General features: G+C 42.2%; 1 protein-coding gene across 1 annotated transcript in view; it reads right to left on the bottom strand.

Annotated features, from left to right (window-relative positions):
* Positions 1-12,475: 12,475 nt before the first annotated feature.
* The window catches only part of SYT9 (synaptotagmin 9), a 195,444-nt gene continuing 183,464 nt past the window's right edge, over positions 12,476-24,455 (bottom strand). The window contains exon 7 of the mRNA XM_042959357.1: positions 12,476-13,015. Coding sequence (XP_042815291.1) covers positions 13,007-13,015 — 9 coding nt within the window. The 3' untranslated portion in view covers positions 12,476-13,006. The remainder of the gene's footprint in view (positions 13,016-24,455) is intronic.

Below are 24,455 nucleotides of genomic sequence, written 5' to 3'. Positions count from 1 at the left end.
CCTGGAGAGGGACTGTGTTAATGGCAACACTCACACAACATGGGGAATAAGTGTCCTTGTCCTAGAGGATCATAGCATCCACTTTAGTAGGATAAGCAGAGGCCAGACCTCGCCAAGTTTGTAGGACCTGCCAAACAGTTTAGATGTTGTGGTAAGAACAATGAAAGAGCAATTAGAGAGTTTCAAATAAGTGAGTACATAAATAGGCTGATGTTCTAGACAGACCTCTCCAGAGGATGGATTGGAGGGTGACTAGACCAAACTCAAGGTGGGAGATTAGGAGGCTGTTACAGTGATTGCAGAGAGATAATTAGAGCCAGAACTAGAGTAGTCAGTAGAGAGAGAGCTAAATGGATATTATGGTATTGTGAAATAAAATAAATAAAGATTTGGTCTTCAACCATTGTTCCTGACACAGAGCTCCTAAAACCCTTGGAATTTCCTGTAATGAAAGCCATTAAAGTCTCTTTCGTTAATGAGGGCACTTTTGGACCACACCTAGTGTGGGGGCTGCTTGCCAGTGGAGTCAACCATGTGATTAGAGAGTTGGAACTTTCAGTTCTACCCAGACCTCCAGGGAGGGGAGAGGGTTAGAGATCAAGTTCAATGACCAACAGCCATGATTTAATTACTCGTGCCTATGTAGGAAGCCTCTATAAACACCCAAAAGGATGGAGTTTGGAGAACTTCCAGGTTGATGAACACGTGGAAGTTCAAGAAAGTGGTGCACTCAGAGGCCATGGAGGCTCCACGCCCTATGCCCACATCTCTTCATCTCTTCCATCTGGCTGTTCCTGAGTCATATATTTTTATAATAAACTCATATTCTAGTAAGTAAAATGTTTCTCTGAGTTCTGTGAGCCGCTCTGGTAAATTAACACAAGAAGTGGGGTGTGGGAACCTCTAATTTATAGCCAATCAGTTGGAAGCACAGGTGACAACCTGGACCTGTAATTGGTGTCCAAAGTGGGCGAAGTCTTGTGGGACTGAGCCCTTAAGGTTGGGATCTGATGCTGTCTCCAGATAGTGTCAGATTTGAGTTAAATTGTAGGGCACCCAGCTGGGATCAGAGAATTGATGGTGTGGGGGGAAAACACGCATTGTAATTGGTGATCAGAATTGTAGATATCTTTGAGAAACGTTTAGGATGCAGAAGTGACAAAATTGGTTACTAACTGAATGAAGGATAGAGAGAGGGAGGAATCCAGTTTGATGGCTAGATTCTGCATTGTCTACAGAAGCCTCCATTCTGACCCCTTCTGGTCTATTGTCCACATTGCAGCCAGGATGATGGAGCCAATTTGCAAACCTAATTATGTAATTCCCCCTGCTTAGGGGCACGGACTGTCTGCCAATTCCTCCCCAATAAAGTCTAAATTCCCCAGGCTCATGGAAAGCTTTGCAAGTAAGTTACATCTAAATTAGGATCTATAGCATGAGCAAAATATCGGCAAAGGAATAGGGGTAAGTGTGAGGTACATTCCAAGTGGGGAGGGAGGCACACAGATAGCCCTTTACCTCTGGCTAGCAAGGCTGCCTCTTAGAATTGAGGATGCCTCTTTTAGACGAAATTTCTGCTTCTCTGCTTGTTTTTGCCATATGTCTGCTACTCAGCTCTTAGACTTTTGCTGGGACACATGTCCTTGCCTAGACTAATTCCTGAAAGAAAGAAATGTTTGCTCTTGGTCTGGGTTTCTATTTCCTCCAGAACAGGTCCCTTGTCTGAATCATGCTTGCTGTCACCTTGCAGCCAAGTCCTGTCACCTGACAGCCTCTCTGAAAGACACTTAGAATTTTGCATGGATGATGTAAGAACCTCAGGTCCATTACTGTGGCCCACTTAATGGATTTTAGCATTGACTTCAAACCTTACATTATTTTGAAGGACTCAGTACTCTCTAGCCCTTAGCAAACTGGACAGATGTGAGATTTCACAGTAGTTCAACATATTCCACATACCTGTGAAAACCAAGTTCTCAGAAGTGTCAGATATATAAGCTATGTAGTGCTGTGGACATGATGGGGAAGATTTTACAAGGACAATCAAACCTCAAAACCTAGGACCACTTGGAGAGGAGGAGGGGCACTGAATGAAGGAGGGGGGCCTGAAACACCAAATTATTTAAAAAGTCAGTACTTTTTAGGACTAAAGATCCAGTTGTGAGGATCACAGTTGTTTGTACGTAGATGACATGTGTGTAGGGGACTTGAAACAGCCTCCTTTATTAATTACTGTGTTTTTCCCCTTGATGGATTTATTCTCTTATTAATTTGCTACTCTCTTCTTTTCAGATCTTTGGATTACCTGGAAAAGAAGGAGGTAGGAGTAAAGCAATAGGGAGTGGTTTGTGTCATTTCATAGGACTAAATGCTGTTTCAGGATGTGATTTTAAAAAGAAACATACTATAGAAGGAAATTAAATTTGACATTAAGAAGAGTTTCTGACTGGGGTACCTGGGTGGCTCAGTTGGTTGAGTTGGCTGAGTTGGTTGACTTTGGCTCAGGTCATGATCTCACGGTCATGAGTTCGAGCCCCCGCACCAGGCTCACTGCTGTCAGCATAGGGCCCACTTCAGATCCTCTGTCTCCCTCTTTCTCTGCCCCTTCCCTGCTCCTGCTCTCTTTCCTTCTCAATAATAAATAAACATTAAAAATATTTATATAAAAAAGAAGAATTTCTGACTGATAATTCTGGGGCAAGAAGTTATTGAAGCAATTTGTGATTTTTCTAGTGGATAATGAGATATTTGAGAAATCATTTAAAAGTCTTTAGAGATCTACATTAGAACATAGGAAATCAGGACAGAACCCCCTTAGAAGGCCCCATAAAGGTAACCAAAAATGACAGTCATATATAAATGCTTGTGGAATCTCCCATCAGTGTCAGATATACCTTTAGTTACCTTCTGTCCCCATTCAGCCTTTGTCACCAGCCTTTCCGTTTATCAGTGATGATGTAATTTGACATGAGCAGAGCAAGAAGTTCCTGAGACACTTCCTTTGCCCCCATTCACCTCTTCTTATCCTACCCTCTCTCACTCTTGGCCTGACTCTACTCAGAGCACAGTCTTCTTTGTTCTGGACTTCCTCCCCCTTCTCCTCCATGTTTTACTGGAAATGTCTTCTGGCCAGAATCCTCTCAAGTGGCCACCAGTAGTGCTTTTCCCCCTCTGAAGTGGAGAGCCTGGTCCTGTCTCCTGCAGCCTCAGGATGGGAAAGGTGCTGTCCAGCATTCCTTTGGTGGAATACTCACAGCCTCCCTCTTTGTTGTTGTTGCTGTTTTTTAATTGAAGTATAATTGACATACAATGTCCTATTAGTTTCAGGCATGCATCATAGTGATTTGATATTTTTATACACTATAAACTGATCCCCATGATAACTCTGGTTACCATCTGTCACCACACAGAATTACTACAATATGGTTGATTATATTCCCTCTGCTGTACATTATATCTCCATGACTTATTTAAGCATGTGCACCAGAGTCCCTAGAACTTCCCAAACCTCTCTTGGTGATCATTCTGGTTTGGCTTTTGAAATCCACCTGAGCAGTTTCCTATGAGTGGATTCTCATGGGAGCCAAGTGTCTGCTCCTAACTGACACTAGTCAAATGCTAGACGCCATGTGCCACGTGTAGCTGGTTGGGCGCGGGTGTCCTATTTGGAGTGTCTGTTCTCAGATCACCTGGTAACCACATCTCTGCCAAGAGCTCCTGAAGTTTTGCCGACATTCACTTAGCTTGGGGAGGTCTTGGAAGTGGGGGAAGGATGCACTGCAGGGAAGGGACTGATTAATGAGCATAGGACTCCTTACTAAGTAGGTCCCAGGGCCAAGGCTGGTCAGCATGTGTAGGAAAGCTGGGTCTTATACAGGCCCCATGTCTTTTCCAGCATTGGACATACCCTTGGTTTCTGCTGTGAAGGTCCCCAAGAAAGTGGGGCCTCTGGGGACCGATGAGCATTTAGCCCACTGCGGACTGAGCCCCAGGACTTAACATCATGGATTACATTGTGTCCCCACAGAGTATCTGCTTGGGTGGTCTCAGTTCAGTGTTCAAGACCAAACATGGAGTCAATTTTGTGCAAAATATTGGTTTGCCACTAGGGGGCAAAGACTTTTTAGGCAGTTACCTGACTATGGCTAAAATGGTAGTTCTTTCTCTTTTTATATTTGAATAGGACTGTAGCCCATCTACAAAGAGTGCCCATAAACTTTCTCTCTCTTTAATTCTGCCTCCCTCAATAAATTTGATTGATATTCTCAATCAGATTGACTGAATCAATAGAACAGACTGAGTGGGTTAAATTAAAAAATGCTCTTGCAGTCCATAGAGTATCAGGCCCTAGAAATCCACATCTCAAACCAGTCACACGTGGGCTTGGGGGGTGGGCAGGGCTGGCTTGTGTGGACTGCAGATGGGAGAAGGGAGGTTCCTGCTCTTTGCCTACCCCCCACCCCCCAAACACCTCTGTCTTGATGTTATCAGGGGGACAGGGCTGAGATGCAGCAGCTGTGGACAAATCCATGAGGTTCCCAGGATAAAGATTTTTAAAAAAATTTTTATTAGTTTTCTTTATTTTTGAGAGGCAGAGAGAGACAGAGCATGTGTGGGGGAGGGGCAGAGAGAGAGGGAGACACAGAATCGGAAGCAGGCTCCAGGCTCTGAGCTGTCAGCACAGAGCCCGACATGGGGCTTGAACCCACAAACCGTGAGATCATGACCTGAGCCAAAGTTGGATGGTCAACTGACTGAGCCACCCAGGCACCCCCCACCCCCAGGATAAAGATTTTTATTGCAGCCCAAGGCAAGGGTTCATAGGCTGTTGCTTCACAAAGTAGGCCAGGGTGAGAGGCCACTCAGTGTTCCCTCTCTTTCCTGCCCCTACCTAGGAACCAACAGCCCAGACTGTCCCTCTTCATCTAACACCTACTTCTTCATCAAAATCTCCTCTTCTAGGGAGCTGCCCTCTTCCTACCCTCCAGCTTACTCACAGGACTATAATGAATTCTTTAGGGTATCTTGAGAGAATCTATGCTGGTATTGAATTCAGAATGGAATTGCCTCTGCCTGGAGTGCCAGTCCTGTGTCATGATCCACACTAGACATCACTGATTATTAAAAGGGATTTAGGTAATTCTCAAAATCAAAAAGTCCTTTCAGATCATTTGTTAAAAATGAAGAGCCAGTGAAAAGGGAACTGAGAAGCACTGGGAGAGGTGAGGAGAGAGCTGATGGCCCCTGGAGAGCATAGAAAACCCTCCCCTCACAGTTAGTCTACACTTGGGTTTCCAGGCAACAGGAGTCTAGGACTGCACAGGCCCCACCCCAGCTATGCAGCTTTCCGGGGACAGGGACAAGCAGTTCCTCAGACTCAGAGACACACAGATCAGAGGTAGAAGAGCACAGAACACATCAGGCCAAACTTCCCCATGTGAGAAGAAGCTGGGAGCCACAAGAGTGGCCTTGGCTTCAGAGGCAGGGGCAAAGCCCTGGGCCCAGCCCCAGACTGTGGCTCCATTACATCATGCTACCTCTTGGTCCTTGCTCAATGTTCCTGATCCTTGAAAAACAACAGTTGACCTTGAACATGGATTTGAACTGGGTGGTTCCACTGATATGTTTTTTTTTTCCAGTGCGGTACTGTAAATTTATTTTCTCTTCCTTATGATTTTCTTGATACTATTTTCTTTTTTTTCCAGTGTACTTCATTTTAAGAATAATGTATAGAAGTATATAATACACATAACATGCAAAATATATTAACTGACTATGTCATTGGTAAGGCTTGTGGTCAACAGTAGGCTATTAGTAGTTAAGTTTTAGGGGTGTCAAAAGTTATATGTGGATTTTTTTACTGTGTTGGAGGGGTCAGTGCCCTTATCCCCCACATTGTGCCAAGGTCAAATGTACTACACATGAATGGCAATCTTTTGCCAGAAGTGGTAGCCCTGACAAACCCTACATGTGATGCTGTAGTCTCTGATATGATCCTTTCTCGAACCCACATGTTGTGGCCCTTGAGAGGTGGAGTCATTGGCAGTGATGCTTTTCCTGGCCAAAGACTGGGTTATGGAGGTGAGTGTCATGTAGACTCTTGCATAAAATGAGAGTAGAGAGCTGCCATGAATGATGGTCATGGGTATCTAAGGAGATAAGAGGCTTTGAGAAAACTGGACTCCCTGTGCTAGTGGGCAAGAACACTCACAAAACCTTGCTTTATCTCTGGTATTTCCATGCAGCGAGTTCTAAAAGATCCAGAGAGCTTTTTGCTACAAAGATGTAAAGGTCAAGTCTCCCAGTTCTGCATGGGACCATGTTCTCCTCAATCATTTTCTTCTGCCTAGGAGAGACAGGAAGCTCTGCACCAGCCTCTGCCAAGCGCTCCTGAACAATAATTGCATTTGTGCTTATGTGTGTGCCCATGTACTGTAGGCATACCAAGCACCAAGAAGTAAAAATCAGTGAGAGACTGGGTCAAGGCAGAAAGTCCCATGTCACATTTCTGTTGTGTGCTTGAGTTCTTTGAAGACTGCCCAAGCCCTCTTAAGCCCAGAAGAGAGTGGGAGCCAAGTACTCCCACAAGTGTACTACTTTTTCTGTCTCAGGTATGTCTGTGGTCTGGTTGCACCAGGGACTGAGAAGGGTCTGGGCAGGAATCCTTGAGGGCTAGGGGTGTAGTAGGAAGGGGAAGCCTGGAGGTTACAATGTTGGTCAGTGGCAGAGTAGATTCTCAGCCCCACTGCAGGGCAGGGCTGTCTCCAACCAGCACTATGTTTGGAGGTAACTGATTTGAGGTCCTTCTGCATCTTCTAGGGCCATCTGGTCTCTACCACTGCTTTGGTCCACCAGCAAAGGGCAAATGTTTTTGGCAAAGCAGTGAGATCATGCACTAGAATAGTTTTAAGTGGTTGATAAAAGTTTAGTTAACCTTCCTTCCGGGTCCTTAACCCCCATGTAATTATAGCTTTAAGCCTGAAATTGGGCTTTCCCAAAGTAGTGATTTTACATTGTCCCCTGGAGCTAAGAAGGTCATGAGTTCTTTCCTCATGTATACAAATGCCTTCCTCCACAAGGACCTGCCTTCCCCATGGAAACATTGGGAGACATGAAGACTGTGCTGGGGTTTCCTTAGCCTGCCCAAGCAGGCTCTTTCTTCTTCCAAATTAGAAAGGGCCCAAGAGGGGCAGTGGGTTCCACTGAGGCTTTACACACAGGAGCAGTCCTTATTAAGGCACCATGACACCTACTTTTACATGAGCAGGGAAATGACATAATGGAGCCATTCAGCCAAATGTCAAAGTCAATATGTGCTCTAAGAGATGTAATAAATGCGTGAATAATTTACCTAAGTTTTCTGGTTTTATGGGACTCTTTAAAGTCACAGATATACCCCTTGGATTTCTTTTAAGTCCGTTATTTACATTTTAAAAAATTACATCTTTCTTCCTCTTAAAAATCCAAAATCAATGAACTTTAAAATGTGGGGAAAAGTTAAGGAGACTGCACTTAGTCTGGCTCCAGATGATGCGCACCCCCAGAACCCTGCACCCACACATGGTGGTTGTCCTTGTTGTTCTGTTTGGTGACACAATACACTCTCCTTTGCCTTGGAGTTCTGGGGACAAAAGGACGACCTGTCAGATTGGGGAGAATCAAAAGCAAGTGGCAGTTGCTGTCCAGATGGCATTATCCTGATGCAGAACCCCCAGACGTTTTGTCAAAGCTGCTAAGTGGACCTGCTATTGCCAGCGGGCTGGGGCTCAGGGTTGGGGGGTGGTGGGGTGAGGCCAAACAAGTGTGATGAGCACTAGTTGGGGCCAGGATCCAGCAGGTCAGGCAGGCAGCTTCCTCTCCCAAACCTGCAAGACTAGGCACCTGACATGTAAGTGCCACTGGCTCCTCAACGTGCCTTTCAGGTGTGGGAAACACCAGGAGGCAAAGTTTACACGTCTTCTGGCTAATTCTACCCAAACAAACACAATTCTTTCAAAATCTACCAGTGCAATTCAACATAGGGTTTCACTTAATTTGCAGAGAGCAAAGCAAAACCAACACATATTTTGAAAAGAAAAAAAATATTTACTTCGGTTGAGGTATCTTCATCCCCAGAGTTCTAATTTGAAAAGTGGCATAAAGCAGCTCCTCTTCCTTTTTAAAGAGGAGCCAAGACATACCGTTGGTCTCCGTGGGGCTTGGCCCAGGGCTGCCTGCATCTTATTCTCAAGAAAACGTATTTTGTATTCACTCTTTGCATCCAGAAAATGCTGACCATAATTGAACCACGCTACCCACAATCGTGACCATAATGCAGATCTGCAGCTTGGTTAGGAAGGTTCATGAACGTCGCTGGAGCCAGCAGACCCCGTGAGTCCTCAGCAGAGCTTTCAGTCTGCATTTGCAGACATGCGGATAGGTATAGCACATTTGTTTCCCTTTAAGAAACGTACACTTTATAGCATGGCTTTTCTTCACTGAGTTCTTACTCTGCTTTGCACTTTCCAGTGCACTTCTAAGGTAGGGATTATTTGAAATTTTATTTTATACTTTTATACTATCAGTGCAGAGCCGGATGCGGGGCTTGAACCCACAGACTGTTAGATCATGACCTGAGCCAAAGTCAAGAGTCAGACGCTTAACCAGTTGAGCCACCCAGGGTGCCCCTATACCTAAAAATTTTTAATTTAATCCTAAAAACTCCTGAGGGGGAAATACATCTTAAAAATCATTACTTTTTTGAAATAAAGATAAAAAAAACTTGTTTCTGGAAGGTTTATTTACCAGTTTATGTAGCCCATAAGCTTGTCTCTGAAGCCCTGAATACAAGTATCTTCAGGTATTTATTATTCTCTGACAGCTTTGAGATTGGCAAATTAGAGAAATTGCCTTTCTTTGATAAATTCAAATCTGGAAACTGCTGCCACACAAGAATTGTATCTAAATTGCGCTAATATCAGTGTCTTGAGATGATGTTCACTTGATAGGAAAAACTATCAGTATTACTATGTCAGATGCTGATTTGGAAATAGCTTTAATGCAATTGATAATTATTGGAATAATAGCTACAGTGAATTTAATATTGAGTCAAGAAGACTATAATTTTGTTTTACTACCTTTACTGTTTGGAATAACAGTTGAATTTTCAAAAAGTAAAGAAATGGTAAAAGCAATGTGATGTGTTCTAAGCTATAAGATGCAGTGGTTTATCATCAATAACCTTCTTACGAATAAACATACCTTCATAACTGTCTGACAACAGTGACCCAGCCTTCATGAATACAACTATCCTATGACAGAGTTTAGGAAGGCAGTAGCAATGACATAAAGGGACAGCATTTGTGGCCCATGTCCCTTCGGCTCAGAGATAAAGGGAGAAAGCATCCAACTTAAGCTTTTGAGCTCTCAGTAGGATGATGATAATCATATTTTTACTCCAAAGTTTCTTGTTTTATGGTAGGCTCTGCATCAGTGATAACCAGTTGCTTTTCATTAGATTTTGCTCTATTTAAGTGTCCATGGATAGCCCTTCCCCCTCTCCTCTGCCCTTTATTACTACCACACTCACCACCACCCTCCCCCCCCCCATTGTATGTATTAAGACTTACATGTGCTTTTAAAATAAGAGCTATCCAGGAAGGCTTCTGATTCAGTGACACCTCCCTCTCCACTCCTAACCCCACTATTTCCAAAGTAGCCCTCATGAGCCACCCTTTCTGATAGTCCATTCTTGTGTAATCTCTTCCCCCAAATCTAGGCTGGCCTGATGACTTGCTCTTGACCAGTAGTATGTGGCAGGGATGACTCTGTGATACGTCAAATGTTATTTAGAAGAACCTTGCAGCATCTACTGGGACCTCTTGGAATGTTAGCTCTGGGGAAGCCAGTGCTATGCAAACAGTCTAACTGCCTTGAGACCTCCATGTTGTGAGGAAGCCCAAACTAATGTGGAGAGATTATATGGAGAAGCCCAAACAGCAACCAGCTGTTCCAGTTATCCCAGTGAAGGAGCCAGACATGTAAGTGATAAACCCATCATAAATATTCTGCCTTGTCGGGCATTGAGATGATGCCACCTTCAGCTGCCATCTGATAGTAACCATGGGACTCCAAGAGAAAGCAATCACCCAAGCCCAGACAACTCACATAACCATGAGGGGTAATAACTTCCCCTATAAATCAGTAAGCTTTGTATTTTGTTACGCAGTGATAGATAACTGGGACATCCACCACTGCAGGACAGGATGGCCATGAAGATAGCTTTCCACATCTATCTTTTGTCAGTCTCCTTGGCTTAAGTATGAAAACATGCATAACTTTCTTATTTTCATATGCAATTTAGTTCTATTAATGGTCATGAGGACTAAGTCATTCCATTTAGAGTCATGATAATTGGAGCATTTTGAAAACATCCACATTGTAGAAACCACGCCTATCCCTCTCTCCCTTATTCCTGCTCTGATTGTGTACCAGTGTACTTCCTGGACAGCATATCACCCGTTGAATGTGCTCAGCTCACTGGAGGGGAGAAGCTTAGGTAGCTACACACATCCAAGGCACATCAGCTTGAAGACAAAGGCAGCAAGAGGAAGGGGCTGAGAATCAGTGCCAGGTGGGTAGGGAGACACTTGGCCTCTCCCATCTCTTGGCACCAGCTTTTCCCAAGGTCTTCTCCCAATATCTGACCCTCTCACTGCCATTTCCATTTTTTCAAGGTATGTTAATTTCCTTTTCCATCTTGGAAAAGAGGTTGGAGAATCCCCTTCCCTTCAAGTTCAATGAGACAAGGTTGGAGTTTTTCAAAAGGAACATTTACTAGGAAACTAAAGGGAAACCAAACAGAATGCAAGAGAACAGAGGCAGAGTTGCTGATGGGTTCAGGGAGTTCAAATTCAAAATGGCCTCTGGCCACAGCTGGACTGGCTAGATAAAGCTTTCTAGACACAAAGCCACCTGCCTGCCATGCAGACAGGCTTCTTTGCCTGCTGGCTCCTACAAAGCCACCTTCTGTTTCATATCAATAAGCCAGTAACATACTCAGTAGTACCCAGGGCTGCTAGCTCTCTGGGCAGGAAGATCTTTGGGTGGGTGGGTGGGGGGGGGACAATAGGCACAGCTGCCCCAGGATCTCCTACCCAGGTTCTCAGTGCCAAGGACATGTCAAAGTTTATTGGGATGGCTGCCTGATATCTGCTGTGGCCAGTCTGGTTTCTCTGGGACCATTCTTCTGGGCTCATCTGCCTGGCTCTAGAGACAGTATATCTGCTGGCTATCCAGCTGGCACATGTCCTTCATGCTTTGGTTTGGAACACTGGTATGGTGGAAGATGTCTGAATGGGGAGGAAAGTTGAATTCTCATGTCATCGGATGCAGGCAGAACCTTGGGTTCTCTTTGGATCCCGGTTGTTGAAAGCCAATCAGAGATGGAAATGGACTAGGCAGGCTGGGGAACACGTGAAGCTGAAGTGTGGTTAACACTGCCTTACAGAACCAAAGGCCTCTATTTAGATGTGAAATCAGTGTAGAGTTTCTTATACCAGGCAGCTGTGGCAATAAGAACTTTCTGAAGACATGCAATGATCCTGCTTCTACCCAGTTAGCCCCATAGTGAAATGTGAATTCAGACAAAGGTAATGAGCTTCCCAGGATGTTATCTTGGAGAAGTGGTGCAATGTGTGGTTGGGATACCCAATTACCTTGCACCCATGATGGGAGAGAGAGGACCACTAGGTAACAGCCACCTCCTCCCCCCACCCCAAGGTATGCTAAGGCCTTTGGTTTCATTTGTATGGAGGCAGAAGCAATGAGGATGAGGAGCAGAGCTGGCAGTGGGTTGGCTGATGTGGTCACAAAGGAAAAGCTGAGTAATGAATGAGATACCCGGGGAGAGCCCTTGACCTTCACTCTTGTAGGTATTTCCATTCCCCAAGTGCTGTGAAAGTGATATATGTGTCTGGAAGTGAAAGGAAACCTGTCTGTGGCTTCCCAAGGCTATGCCCCTGGGTTGTTGCATATGGAAATACCCCAGAAAGCACTCAGACCAAGAAGGCCCAAAAGTTGTGCCTTTCTCAGGGGAGGGTTGTGTTACCTCTCCATCAACTCATCTCACACAATGGTACACCTGTTCTTGACGCCGTTCCCCTGGTGGACAAATATGCCCTGAAAGTGTATTCCAGAATGCTTATGCCATTGAGATGCTTGCCTCCCTAACAGAGATAGATGGCAATTAACTTTCATTCTAATGTCAACACCAGTTGCAAGGAAGTGGCTGCTGGCCATCTAGAAAACGCTGTTGAGGATTCTGGCTCCTCAGAATCTAGGTGCAGCACAAGAAACATCTATGATCAACTGGTACTCTCTGCCATGTGCATGGGAGGGGGCAGTGAATTTGCTGTGAATTAACCCTCCTTGCACTAGATTTTCTCTAGGGGAACAGCCTGTTTATCCTCTGACTCTCCTGGGTCTATTCCTTGCAAAGCTGGAGCACTTCTTGGGGTAAAATTATTTTCTGAAGACAGTTATTAGCTCAAAGGTAGTCCAGTATGAATTAGATCTGCTGCCTATTTAGCACCTGGATATATTTTTAAGTATTCTGTCCTTCCAGGGCATTCAAGCAAATAACATCATGTCAGAGTGACATTGCCAGAGCAGGTGCTATGACCCCATCACCAAGGGCCTCGTGTTAATCACTAAGAATCCCAGTGCTCTAGGGTACTCTTAGTGTTCTCACTACATCAGGTGGTTTCTTCCACAGTCCAATCTTGGTTCTTGGCCATGACAGTCATGCTTCCCCTGCAGCACACCACCTTAGGCCACTTGAGGATGGCCAGGCCATTCATATTCACCAAACCTAATATGGAAAGAGGGCCAGTTATTGCTGTGGTTACAGCTCAGCATTTGGTCACTGCAGTTGTCCGGGTGTTGTTCGATGGGAAAAGTTACTTAAGATCTTTGTAAGGTGGTTGTCCCACTGTGTCCTCGGCACAAACAATCCTCTTACCAATAGTCATCGTTTCTGTAGGAAGAAGAAACAAAGAGAATGCTTTGGTTTTCATCCATATATATTCTTTTATTTTTAAAACTGAAGTATGATTAACATACAGTGTTATTTTAGTTTTAGGTGTACAATGTATTGATTCACAATTCTATACAACACTCAGTGCTCACTATGGTAAGTGTAGTCACCATCTGTTGCCATACAATGTTATTATAATATTATTGACTATATTCCCAATGCTGTACTTTTCATCTCCATGACTTATTTATTTTAGAACTGGAAGTTTGTATTTCTCAATCCCCTTTATGTATTTCACCCATCCCCTCCACCTGCTTCCCCTCTAGCAACCACCAATTTGTTCTCTGTATTTAAGAGACATTTTTTTGTTGGTTTATTCATATGTTTTGTGTCTTATATTCCCTATAGAAGTAAAATCATATGGTATTTGTCTATGACTTATTTCACTTTGCATAATGCTTTCTAGGTCCATCCATGTTGTCACAAAATGCCAAAATCCCATTCTTTTTTATGGTTGAATAATATTCCATTATATATGTGTAGACATACACACCACAGTTTCTTTATCCATTCATCAATCGATAGATACTTGGGCTGCTTCCGTATCTTGGCTATTGTAGGTACTGCTTCAATAAACATAGGGGTGCATGTATCTTTTCAAATTAATTAATGTTTTTGTTTTCTTTGGAATTTTGGTAATTTCTTTGGAGTTTAGTGGAATTACTGAATCATATGGCATTTCTAATTTTAATTTTTTGAGGAACCTCAGTACTGTTTTCCACAGTGGCTGCACCAGTTTACATTCCCACTAACAGTGAACAACAGTGCACAAGGGTTCCTTTTTCTCCACATCCTCACCAACACTTGTTATTTCTTGTGTTTTTGATTCTAGCCATTCTATAGGTGTAAAGTGATATCTCATTATGGTTTTGATTTGTATTTCCCTGATGGTTAGTGGTGTTGAGCATCCTTTCTTGTATCTGTTGGCCATCTGTATGTCTTCTTTAGAAAAATGTCTATTCAGGTCCTCTGCTCATTTTGTAATAGGATTATTTGTGGAGTTTTTTGGTACTGAATTATAGAAGTTATCTATATATTTTGCATATTAACTTCTTTTTGGACATATCATTTGTAAATATCTTCTCCCATCCATAAGTTGCCTTCTTGTTTTGTTGATGGTTTCCTTCACTGTTCAAAAATTTATTATGGTGTAGTCTCAAGAGTTTATTTTTGCTTTTGTTTCCCTTGCCTGAGGAGAAATATCTAGAAAAATGTTGCTAAGGCCAACGTCAAAGAAATTACTGCCTATATTTTCTTCTGGAAGTTTTATGGTTTCAGGTCTCACATTTAGGTCTTTCATTCATTTTGGGTTTATTTTTGTGCACAGTATAAGAAAGTGGTCCAGTTTCATTCTTTTGCATGTAGCTGTCCAGTTTTCCCAGTATCATTTATTGAAGTGACTGTCTTTTCCCCATTGCATATTCTTGCCTCCTTTGTCATAGATTAAGTGACCATATAAGCATGGGTTTATTTCTGGGCTCTCTATTCTGTTCCATTGATCCATGGGTCTATTTTTGTATCTGTACCATACTTTTTGGGGTTTAGAGGGAATATATCTCCACATTATAAAGGCTATATATGACAAACTCACTGATAATATGATACTCAATGGTGAAAAACTGAGAGCTTTTCTTCTAAGATCAGAAAATAGACAAGAATATCCACTCTTACCACTTTTTTATTCAACATAGTACTGGAAGTCCTAGCTGTAGCAATCAAACAAAAAAGAAATAAATGACATCTAAACCGGTAAAAAGAAATACAACTTTCACTATTTGCAGATGACAGGATACTGTATAGAGAAAACCCTAAAGACTCTACAAAAAAAACTATTAGAACTGATAAATGAATTCAGTAGTTTCAGGATACAAAATTAATATACAGAGAGGTGTTGCATTTTTACACACTAATAACAAAGTAGCATAAAGAAAAATTAAGAAAACAATCCCCATTACAATTACACCAAAACGAATAAAATACCTAGCATGGTCACACGACCATGGAGGTAAAGACCTGTACTTTGAAACTAAAACACTGATGAAAGGAATTGAAGACAACACAAACAAGTGGAAAGATATTCCAATGCTCATGGGTTGGAAGTATTAACATTATTAAAATGTCCATACCATCCAAAGCAATCTACAGATTCAATTCAATCCCTATCAAAATACCAACAACATTTTTCATAGAGCTAGAACAAATAATGCTAAAATTTGTATGGAACCACAAAAGACCCTGAATAGCCAAAGCAATCTTGAGAAAGAAGAACAAAGCTGAAGGGACGCCTAGGTGGCTCAGTTGGTTAAGCATCTGATTTCAGATCAGGTCATGATTTCACAATTCACGAGTTCAAGCTCTGCATTGGACTCTGTACTGATAGCTCAGAGCCTGGAGCCTGCTTTGGATTCTGTCTCCCTCTCTCTCTGCACCTCCACTGCTTTACTCTGTCTCTCTCTCTCTCTCTCTAAAAATAAATAAGTAAATAAAGAAGAAGAACAAAGCTGGAGGTATTAGAATTCTAGATTTCAAGATATACTACAAATCACCCAGACATTTTTTAATGTGCACCAAATAAGTGCTAGGCACTGTGATAGTTGCTGGGGATATAGATATCATGAGTGAGACACATGCTGCCTTTTCAAAGGGCTCACAGGGGGAGAAGTTAGAATGTGAGAAGCTGAATGACAGAGTTGTACATAAAATGCATAGGGAAGGACAAGGGGATTGGGGAGGTCTACAGAGAGGATTCTGAAAGATAAGTCAAGCTGGGCTGTTTAGGCTAAAGGGGAGTCCATCAGGAGAGAAGGAGGGAAGGCCAATTTGGGCAGAGGAAAGAGTTTGTGCAAAGGCACAACAGCAGGAAAGGTGTATGTTTGGCCCATTGGAGGAAGTGGCAGAATTTGGAGTGAGGAATAGAAGGGGAGGAAGTAAGGCTGGGGAGGAGAGAGGGGCGTCTGTGCGGTGCCACATCCATTCCTTTTCTTCAAGCTGTGAAGGATGGGCTCTTTCAGTGGAGTCCAGACTTAGAGTAGCAGGATCTCTCATGTTTCACACTCAGTGGAGCATCAATTTAATTTAAACTCAGAGCATCTTCCAGTATAGATTAGGGGTATTAATGCTGCTGTCCCAGAGAGAAAGAAAACTGGAATCAGTCCCAAGGACACAGCAATAACAAAAAATATACATATTAACTATGGGAGATTCACAAACATTGTGAAACTAGAATACATGGACTGCATTTCAAGGATCAAATGTTCACATGTGAGGCTAAAACTTAGAGCAATAAAAGCTAGAGCATACACTGTAGACAGACTGTGACCTTCGAATGTAAAGTGTGTGCCTGGGCTTGGGCACACCCATACCCCTGGGAAAGGGATGTTCCTTTCTGAGTCTAGGAGGAAACTGTGAATGGATATTTGTCTTATATTGTGATTCAAAACAACCTTCCCAGACCAGCTAATGCTCTGGAGCACCCCATGAATGGCTCTCCTTCCCAGCCTACCACCTACATCCTGCAGGATCTTCCCAGAGCCCCTTTTCTCAGCTGTGAGACCCATACCTGCAGGCCCAGCTTGCCAGTCCCTGAGTCTTTCCTTATCTGGGAAGGCAAACTGTCAACAGGCTTAGCCTCACCAAAGAATTAATTGTGCTATTAGCCAACTAGGCCATGTGCCATATTCCTTCAGGTTTTGAGTACCTATTATGTGCCAGGTGCTCAGATATGCACTTTACAAATCCTTAAAAGGACCCTACGAGGCTCTTTACTGGAGGACATAAAAATATAGGAAGATTAATCTGCCCAAAGCCATACTGTTACTATGAGTCAGAGCTGGGATTTGAACCCAAGACTTGTAACTTCAAAGTCTATGCTTTAGCAATTACGTTGTTCCTAAATTCACTCTGTAAGTCCAGTCTATACATCTGAGCTTCTGCCTTGGTTTTCTAGATACTGTAAATCAGGAGAAGGAACACTAAGAAATCCTAGTCTGAGCCAGTAGCATGCAGCAGATACCATAGCCCACTTACAGCTTCCAACCTTACTACTCCATTTGGATTCCCCCGGCTAGTGACCTGCCCATGTACTTCATTTGCCCCCTCAATTTTATGCACAACCTCAGTCTTCCCTGTTCTGACTTTAGTTTCTCCTCTCCATTTGAAGCATTTGAAGCAGCCAAATGGCCAAATTATAGGGCAGCTCTGACCTGACCTCCACAGCTGGGTTTTGCTCACTTGGCGAGTTTCCTTGTGGAAAACTGGAATCAAACGCAGCCCCTGGGAATACTGTGGGGTGCCTATTCTCTTCTTTAGCTGGATCTCCCTCTTCTATGGTTGGGTTTATTTTCTGGGCCCTGATCCTGTCTGGTCCCAGTATCCTTTGTGTTCTTACTCTGGACAGTGCCATGAAGGCCCCAGAATGTTTTTGGTCTTCCAGCCCACAAGCTGACAGGATAAAGGAGTTTCGATGTCTGGTGGAATGGTGGTGTGGTCGTCTCTACCAGGGGTCTTGCAAGAGAAGCTTCTCGGAAATGAACTTTTCCTAGGGAAAGTCAGATATACAATTCAGGTGTGGAAAAAGTAGTTCGGTTGTTACAGGAGAAGGGTAGTTTTGAATGTGGCATGGGTGAATTGTGCTGTGGCCCAACCTCTTTTGTTTGTCTTTTGTCGGGGGAAAGACCGGAAAAGCTCAACAAAACCAAAGAAAATGAAGTAAGTAAATTACAACAACTTCCCATACTCTTACTACCTAATGAGCTGTTTCTCAGCCAAGATTTCTATAAAATAAAGCGTAAGGAAAGATTTTTCTACAGTTCAGAAGAGTACTGACCCAGTAGGGCTTTGGTGGGGGGACAGGGTGGTAGAGACTGACAGCAATGGCAGCACAAACATTGGTGGCCATAAGTCTGGCCTAGCTGGTTCCAAGCTGGCACCAGGCCCATCTCAGTGGGCAGAAGCAGCAGTGTCCTTGTTATCAGACCAGTGCCCTCCCAGGAAGCACCAGGGGCTTGGAAGGTATCAGGAACTTCAGTGGCATCAACAGGAAGTAGTGGGTACAATCTTATCAGAACAGAGGGGAATTTAAGTGAATTGAATTGTCCTGAGACATACAGATCCGATTTAAATTAAATTGAATTGAAACCAAAGATGAGAACTGTCTCAATGAAAACCGTAATGTGAAGTGACATTTCGATCACAAAAATGACAGCTGATGTGAGACAGGCCATTGAAACTGACCCCAAATTAAGAACATGAAAAGACTGAGTGGATCATTAGATAATATCTTCCTGTGAATTTGAAAATGGGTTTTGATTACAGGAAGTGTCTAAGGGCTTTGAACTAAGAGGCTTGTCAAAAATTGAAGTGACTCATTACATGATTCAATCTTACATGGGCTTATTATTGTTAAGCTTGTATTTAAAATTTTTATTTAAAAATCACAAAAATCTCATGATTTTGTTGACTATTACTTAGCACTGCTTTGGAAATATATGAAGAAACATCAGGCCCTCCTGCTTACAATATGATTAGCTTCTTTTTTCTTTCCCCGAAGCGGGCATTCTTTATTCTTCATTGCCCCTCACCCTTTTAAGAATCATGTTAAAGAAATAAAGCAGGGTGAATGTGACTATTCTTTTAGTCAGGAGACTGGGGTGATAGCTGGAAAAGGAGAGTCCATTTGGGTAGTAACTACTATTTGTAGGGCACTCAAGTGCTCTTCTCTATCCTAAGAGCTTTGCATAGCTTACTTCATTCAATGCTTGCCTGGACCCTCTGGGATAAATATTACAGTTACATTTTTTACAGAGGTAACTGAGTCTGAGAAAGGCCAAATAACAAAGGTAGTGAGTGGCAGAGCCAGGATTTGTTATCATGTGTTTACGGGTTCATAATGTATGCTCTTAAGTACCATGCCCAGGACAGCAAATTATCATACCCTGAATGCCAACTACATCATGGCGCCTTTCTTTTTTTTATTTATTATTTATTTTTTTTAATGTTTATTTGTACTTTTGAGAGAGAGAGAGAGAGAGAGACAGAGCATGAGTGGGGTAGGGACAGAGAGAGAGGGAGACACTGAATACAAAGCAGGCTCCAGGCTCTGAGCTAACAGCTCAATGCAGGGCTCCAAACCACGAAGTGTGAGATCATGACCTGAGCTGAAGTTGGATGCTTAACCGACTGAGCCACCCAGGCACCCCATCACAGAGTCTTTCTAAAAAGGATTTCCAATTCAGAGGATAATTCTGAACAGTACAGACTTCATAGGAAAGTGTATTAACATCCACTGTGAAGTCAACCTTGAGGGGAAAGGTGGTGAATGGTGGCGGCATGTATGACATGTACATTGTTACTGAGAAGGTTCATCAGAAACAAGCAAGAAGCAAGGGCTATAAGTGAGGTGTCATTAAAAAGGTATAGGGGAGTCCTGTCACAGTTTCCAGATGAAGGGCCAAGTTAGTGAATTATTGCAAGGCAAAGCTTACTCTACCTGATGGGAGTTGAGCTGATATTTGGAGTTTGTTACTCCGAGTTTATAATTTGTTACATTTATTCATTAATTCATTCAACAAACATTTATGGAGCACCAGGCAAATGTGAGGACCACTAGAAACACAAAGATGACCAATGCACACCCTATCCTCAAGAGCTTGCAGTTGTCAGTAAATGGCTAGAGAAACAGGCCACTGAGGAAGAAAAGAGAGTAAATGAAGTCTCATCAAGAAGCCTGATTGAAATTGCTATGTATGGGTGTGTGTGTGGGGTGGGGGAGAGACTGTGTGTGTGTGTGTGTGTGTGTGTGTGTGTGTGTGTGTGCGCGCGCAGTTGCACACATGTGCATGTGTACAGGATTCCATTTTCCCAAGTCGGAGAAGAAAAAGGAAAAAAGTTATAAAAAAAACTGGGTCAGGGTGAAAGTTGAAAGGTTCCTAGGATATATGAGATGCACTGGATTGTGACATGCAATCCCACTAAAAAAGCACGGTGTTCTCCCACTGACAGTACAGCTAGAAGCCAACTATAAGCCAACATAAGAAGGGACTTGCCTTGTTAAAGCACAGCTCTGGTGAAATATTCCAGGGGGCCATCCACGCCCTTCCCCATGTCCATGCACAGGTATCCTACCTTTGCAGTTTGGGACTTGGACCTCTCAATGGCCATCTGTAATCTCAGGTGCTACCAAAGACTTGGTAATTCTGATCGTATTACTTAGAAAATTAACTTTGTAACACCAGCAAGGTATAACAAACAAGAATTCAAAACAATGAAGTAATGATGCTTTTTTGTGTAAGTTATATTTATTTGAGTGTAAGAACACATTTTGTTATCACAGTTCTGCTTTATGTTGAGGTAAGTGCTTATAATATATTAAAAATTACAGGATTTATGATTTTAATAGATACATTTAGGAAAAGTTGACTTGTTAAATTTACTGAACATTTAAATGCTCAGGAAAATCCAATATACTAAGTTTAGAAATTTATTTTCTAAGATGTTGAAATGCTTAAAGTAGTGTAATCTAAAAGTATATGATTTTATTTATTAGCATTGGAAGAGTTAACAGTGCTTGAGAACCATTTTGTTTAACACCTACTGTGTTAGATGTTTGAAGTGTTTGATGTAATCACTCTTTAGATTTGTGACTTCAGTTTGAAATGTTTAGGGAAATTAGCCAATCAATTGCTTAAACAGTGTTTAAGTATTAGGAGAATTTTACTTGCTAGATGTATAAGGTCTTTTCTTTAATTTGAAATGTTTAAGAGAATTTGATTAAGTGTGAAATCAGTGTTTAGCAGCTTAGGGAAATATAATCTGTCAAATTAGTGAACTAATTGAGAATTAAACATGGAAAAAATGAAAATGAGTACTTTAATTTCAAAACGATATGATTAGTTTCATAAATCATTGTAATAGCTAATATCATATATAGCATTTAGTATGTACTGTTCTAAGAATATTATATCTATGAATTCCTTTTCTCCTCACCACAGTTCTCTGAGGTGGGTACTATTATTATCCCCATTTTACAGATGAGGAAGTCAAGGAACAAAGATGTAAAAGGACTACTTTACCAAGTGCTATGGAATGAACTGTATACCCCACAAAATTCATATATTGAAGCCCTAACCTCCAACGTGATGGTATTTGTAGATGGGATCTTTGCAGGGTAGTTAGGGTTAGATGAAGTCCCAAGGATGGGGTCATCATGATGGGATGACCTAAGAGATGGGATTAGCTAAGAGACATCAGAGAGCTGGTGCTCTTCCTCTCTTTCCACTTGCCATGTAAGGACACAGTGAGAAAGCAGCCATCTACAAGCGAGGGAGAGAGTCCTCACCAGAACCCAACCCTGGGGGTACCTAATCTTTGACTTCCAGCTTCCAGAACTGTGAGAAATAGATGTGGTGTAAGCCCCCCAATCTGTGGTATTTTGTCACGGCAGCCCAAGCTGAGGCATCAAGTGCCTCCATTTCCTAGGGCTTTCATAACAAAATACAACAAACTGGGGGACTTAAAATAATAGGAATTTATTCTCTCACAGTTATGGAGGCCAGAAGTTTGAATTCAAGGTGTCATTGGGGCTGTGCTCTTTCTAAAGACTCTACAGAAGAATCCTTCCCTGGCCTCTTCCTGGCTTCTGGTGGTTGCCAACCATCATGGTGTTCCTCGGCTTTTAGTTGCATCACTCCACCATCTCTGCTCCGCTGTCACACTGCATTCTCCTTGCTAGCTCTCTCTGTGTCTTGACATGGTCTTCTTATCATAAGGACACTAGTCATTGAATTTAAGGACGATCCTAATCCAATAAGACCTTATTTTAATGTAGCTGAATATATCTGCAAAGATTCTTTCCAAAAAAGATTGTGGGTAGATTAGCATTTTGGAAGGACACCATTAATGCAGTATCCCATGTCACCAATATCCAGCACATTGATAAAGTCCATGTCAGTTCTCAGTCTTCATCTTATTTGACTTATTGGTAACCTTTGACAGATCTGATAACTCCCTTCTCCTGGAAACAATTTCTTCTTTCTTGTCTTTGGACACTCCTGGTTTTCTAATCATTTCAATGACTTTCTCCTTCTCAGTCTCTGTTGGTTTCTCTTTTTTTCCTAGCTTTAAGTGTTGGAATGTCCCAGTTTTTAATCCTTGGACTTCTTCTCTTCTCCATTTATATGTCAACCATCTTTACAACATCAGTTTGACCTTTCTCTGGAATTCTAGATTTCTGCATCTAACTTCCACTTGATGTCTCCCTGTAGATATTCAATATCTGATTGCCCTGCACAGGTGCTTGACCTGCTGCTGTCTTTTTCAGTTCACTTCCAGGTGCTCAGGCCCAAAATATTGAAATCATCTTTCACTTCTCTCTGTCATACTCTACATCAGGAAATCCTATAGGTCTCCTTCCAAAAATATATCCAGAATGTAACCACTTCTCACCATTACCCCACTTCTACACCAGTCCAAGCCTATACTGTTTCTGTCTGGATAATAGCAGCAGACTCCTAGCGGATTTCCCCCCTTCTACCCCTGCCCCCTACAGTCTATTCCCAACACAGAATCAAAGGGATCACTCATGACCTCAGATCACATCACATCTCTCTTAAACCCACGAACCATGAGATCATGACCTGAGCCGAAGTTGGGATGCTTAACCGACTGAGCCACCCAGGCACACCCACATCTCTCAAAAATCCTGCAATGGCTTCCTGTTCATCTCAGAGTATAAACTAGAATCCTTATAGAGATCTATGAGGTTTTATGTGATCTGAGCCCTGCCCACCTCTTACTTTTCTGATCTCATCTCTTATTTCCCTCCCTCACCCTTGCAACCCCCACATTGTTTTCAGTGTTCCATGTACAGACTTCCCTAAGGCCTTTGTATTGGTCATCCCCCATCAGCCTGCATACACATGTGACTTCCTCCCTCATCTCCTTTGCTCAGATGTTTTAATTCTCCATGAGACCTATGTTATCTCTATTAAAATTACCACCCCCTCTCTTAAAAAACAAAACAAAACACAACCAACCAACCAACCAACAAACCAAAAAAAACCACTACCATACTTCTGGTCCCCCCCTTACTTGCCCTATTTTATTTTTCTTTTTATTGATTAGTGACTATTAGCTTCAATAATACAGAATACGCTCACTTACAATGTTTCTTTTCTGGTTTTCCTGCTAGAATTAAGCTCCACTAGGGTAAGAATTTTTGTCTATTTTTTCTCACAGATGTATACCCATTGTAGGTAATCAATATTTGTTGATAAATAAATGATTAAATCCCCCACATCCTTCTGCAAAGTGACTGTTTTAAAGGAAACTTGGTTGAGTATGACTTGAATAGAATGTCACAATATAGACAGTAAATGATGCAAATGATGCAAAGAGGCGTCTTGAAAGATTGCAGAGATAAGCAGCCAGCATCATTAAGTCCAAACATGGAGAAATTCTAGAGGACATGGTCATGGTTCTTCCAATCTCTTTTGTTTTGTTTGTTTTTTAAAGTGACTAGATTTTATTTTATTTTATTTTATTTTATTTTATTTTATTTTATTTTATTTTATTTATTTTAATTTAATTTTATTTTATTTTGCCTTGTCTTGTCTTATTTTAATTTTTGATTGGGGGAGAGGCAGAGGGAGAGGGAGAGAGAAAATCTTAAGCAGTCTCCATGTTGCAGTTCTCAATTCCACGATCCTGAGATCATCACCTGACCTGATATAAAGAATGGGGCACTCAACTGACTGAGCTACCCAGGTACCCCAACCCCCCATCTGTTTTTTAAATTAAGATGATTCTGTCACAGAGACCTTTATGAGAACGCTCTGGGCATTTTTGTTGTCACAAATCTCACCTGAGACAAAGACTGGGAACTCGGCATTACTGTAATTCTCACGGGTGCTGCCTTGCACTTGGAGAACTGAGAGCTGGAAGGTAGGTAGAGCTCATTTTCTCCTCAAGACAGTGGAGCTTCTTAGGCTTTCAGAGCTAACACTGGGTTACTTTTATAAATTAATAGAACCACTGTAGCTGTAGTTTTGAAAATATGACATGCAGAGTCCATCTAAGAAATCAACAATCATTTTCCAAGCTGTAAGATAGAAGAAATTGGAATTCTATCCAACAAGAATTTATTCAATGCTGACTTTGTGCCAGGTACTTTGCCAGGTACTGGTTATACAATGATGAATAACAATTGCTATCCTCAAGGAGCAGCTGGCTGTACTGCAGATGACACATACACAAATAATATCAAGTGGCACCAAATGCTATGGTAGGGGTAGGCACAGGGGACCAAAGGGTGAGAACACATACAGGAGACATTTAACACCTAGTAGGAGGATCTCCAGAATGCTTCCTAAAGAAGATGACAACT

The sequence above is a fragment of the Panthera tigris genome, chromosome D1 (assembly GCF_018350195.1).
Source record: "Panthera tigris isolate Pti1 chromosome D1, P.tigris_Pti1_mat1.1, whole genome shotgun sequence".
Classification (NCBI taxonomy): domain Eukaryota; kingdom Metazoa; phylum Chordata; class Mammalia; order Carnivora; family Felidae; genus Panthera; species Panthera tigris.
The sequence above is the reverse complement of the archived record's forward strand: the minus strand, read 5'-3'. Positions and strand labels throughout refer to the sequence as shown.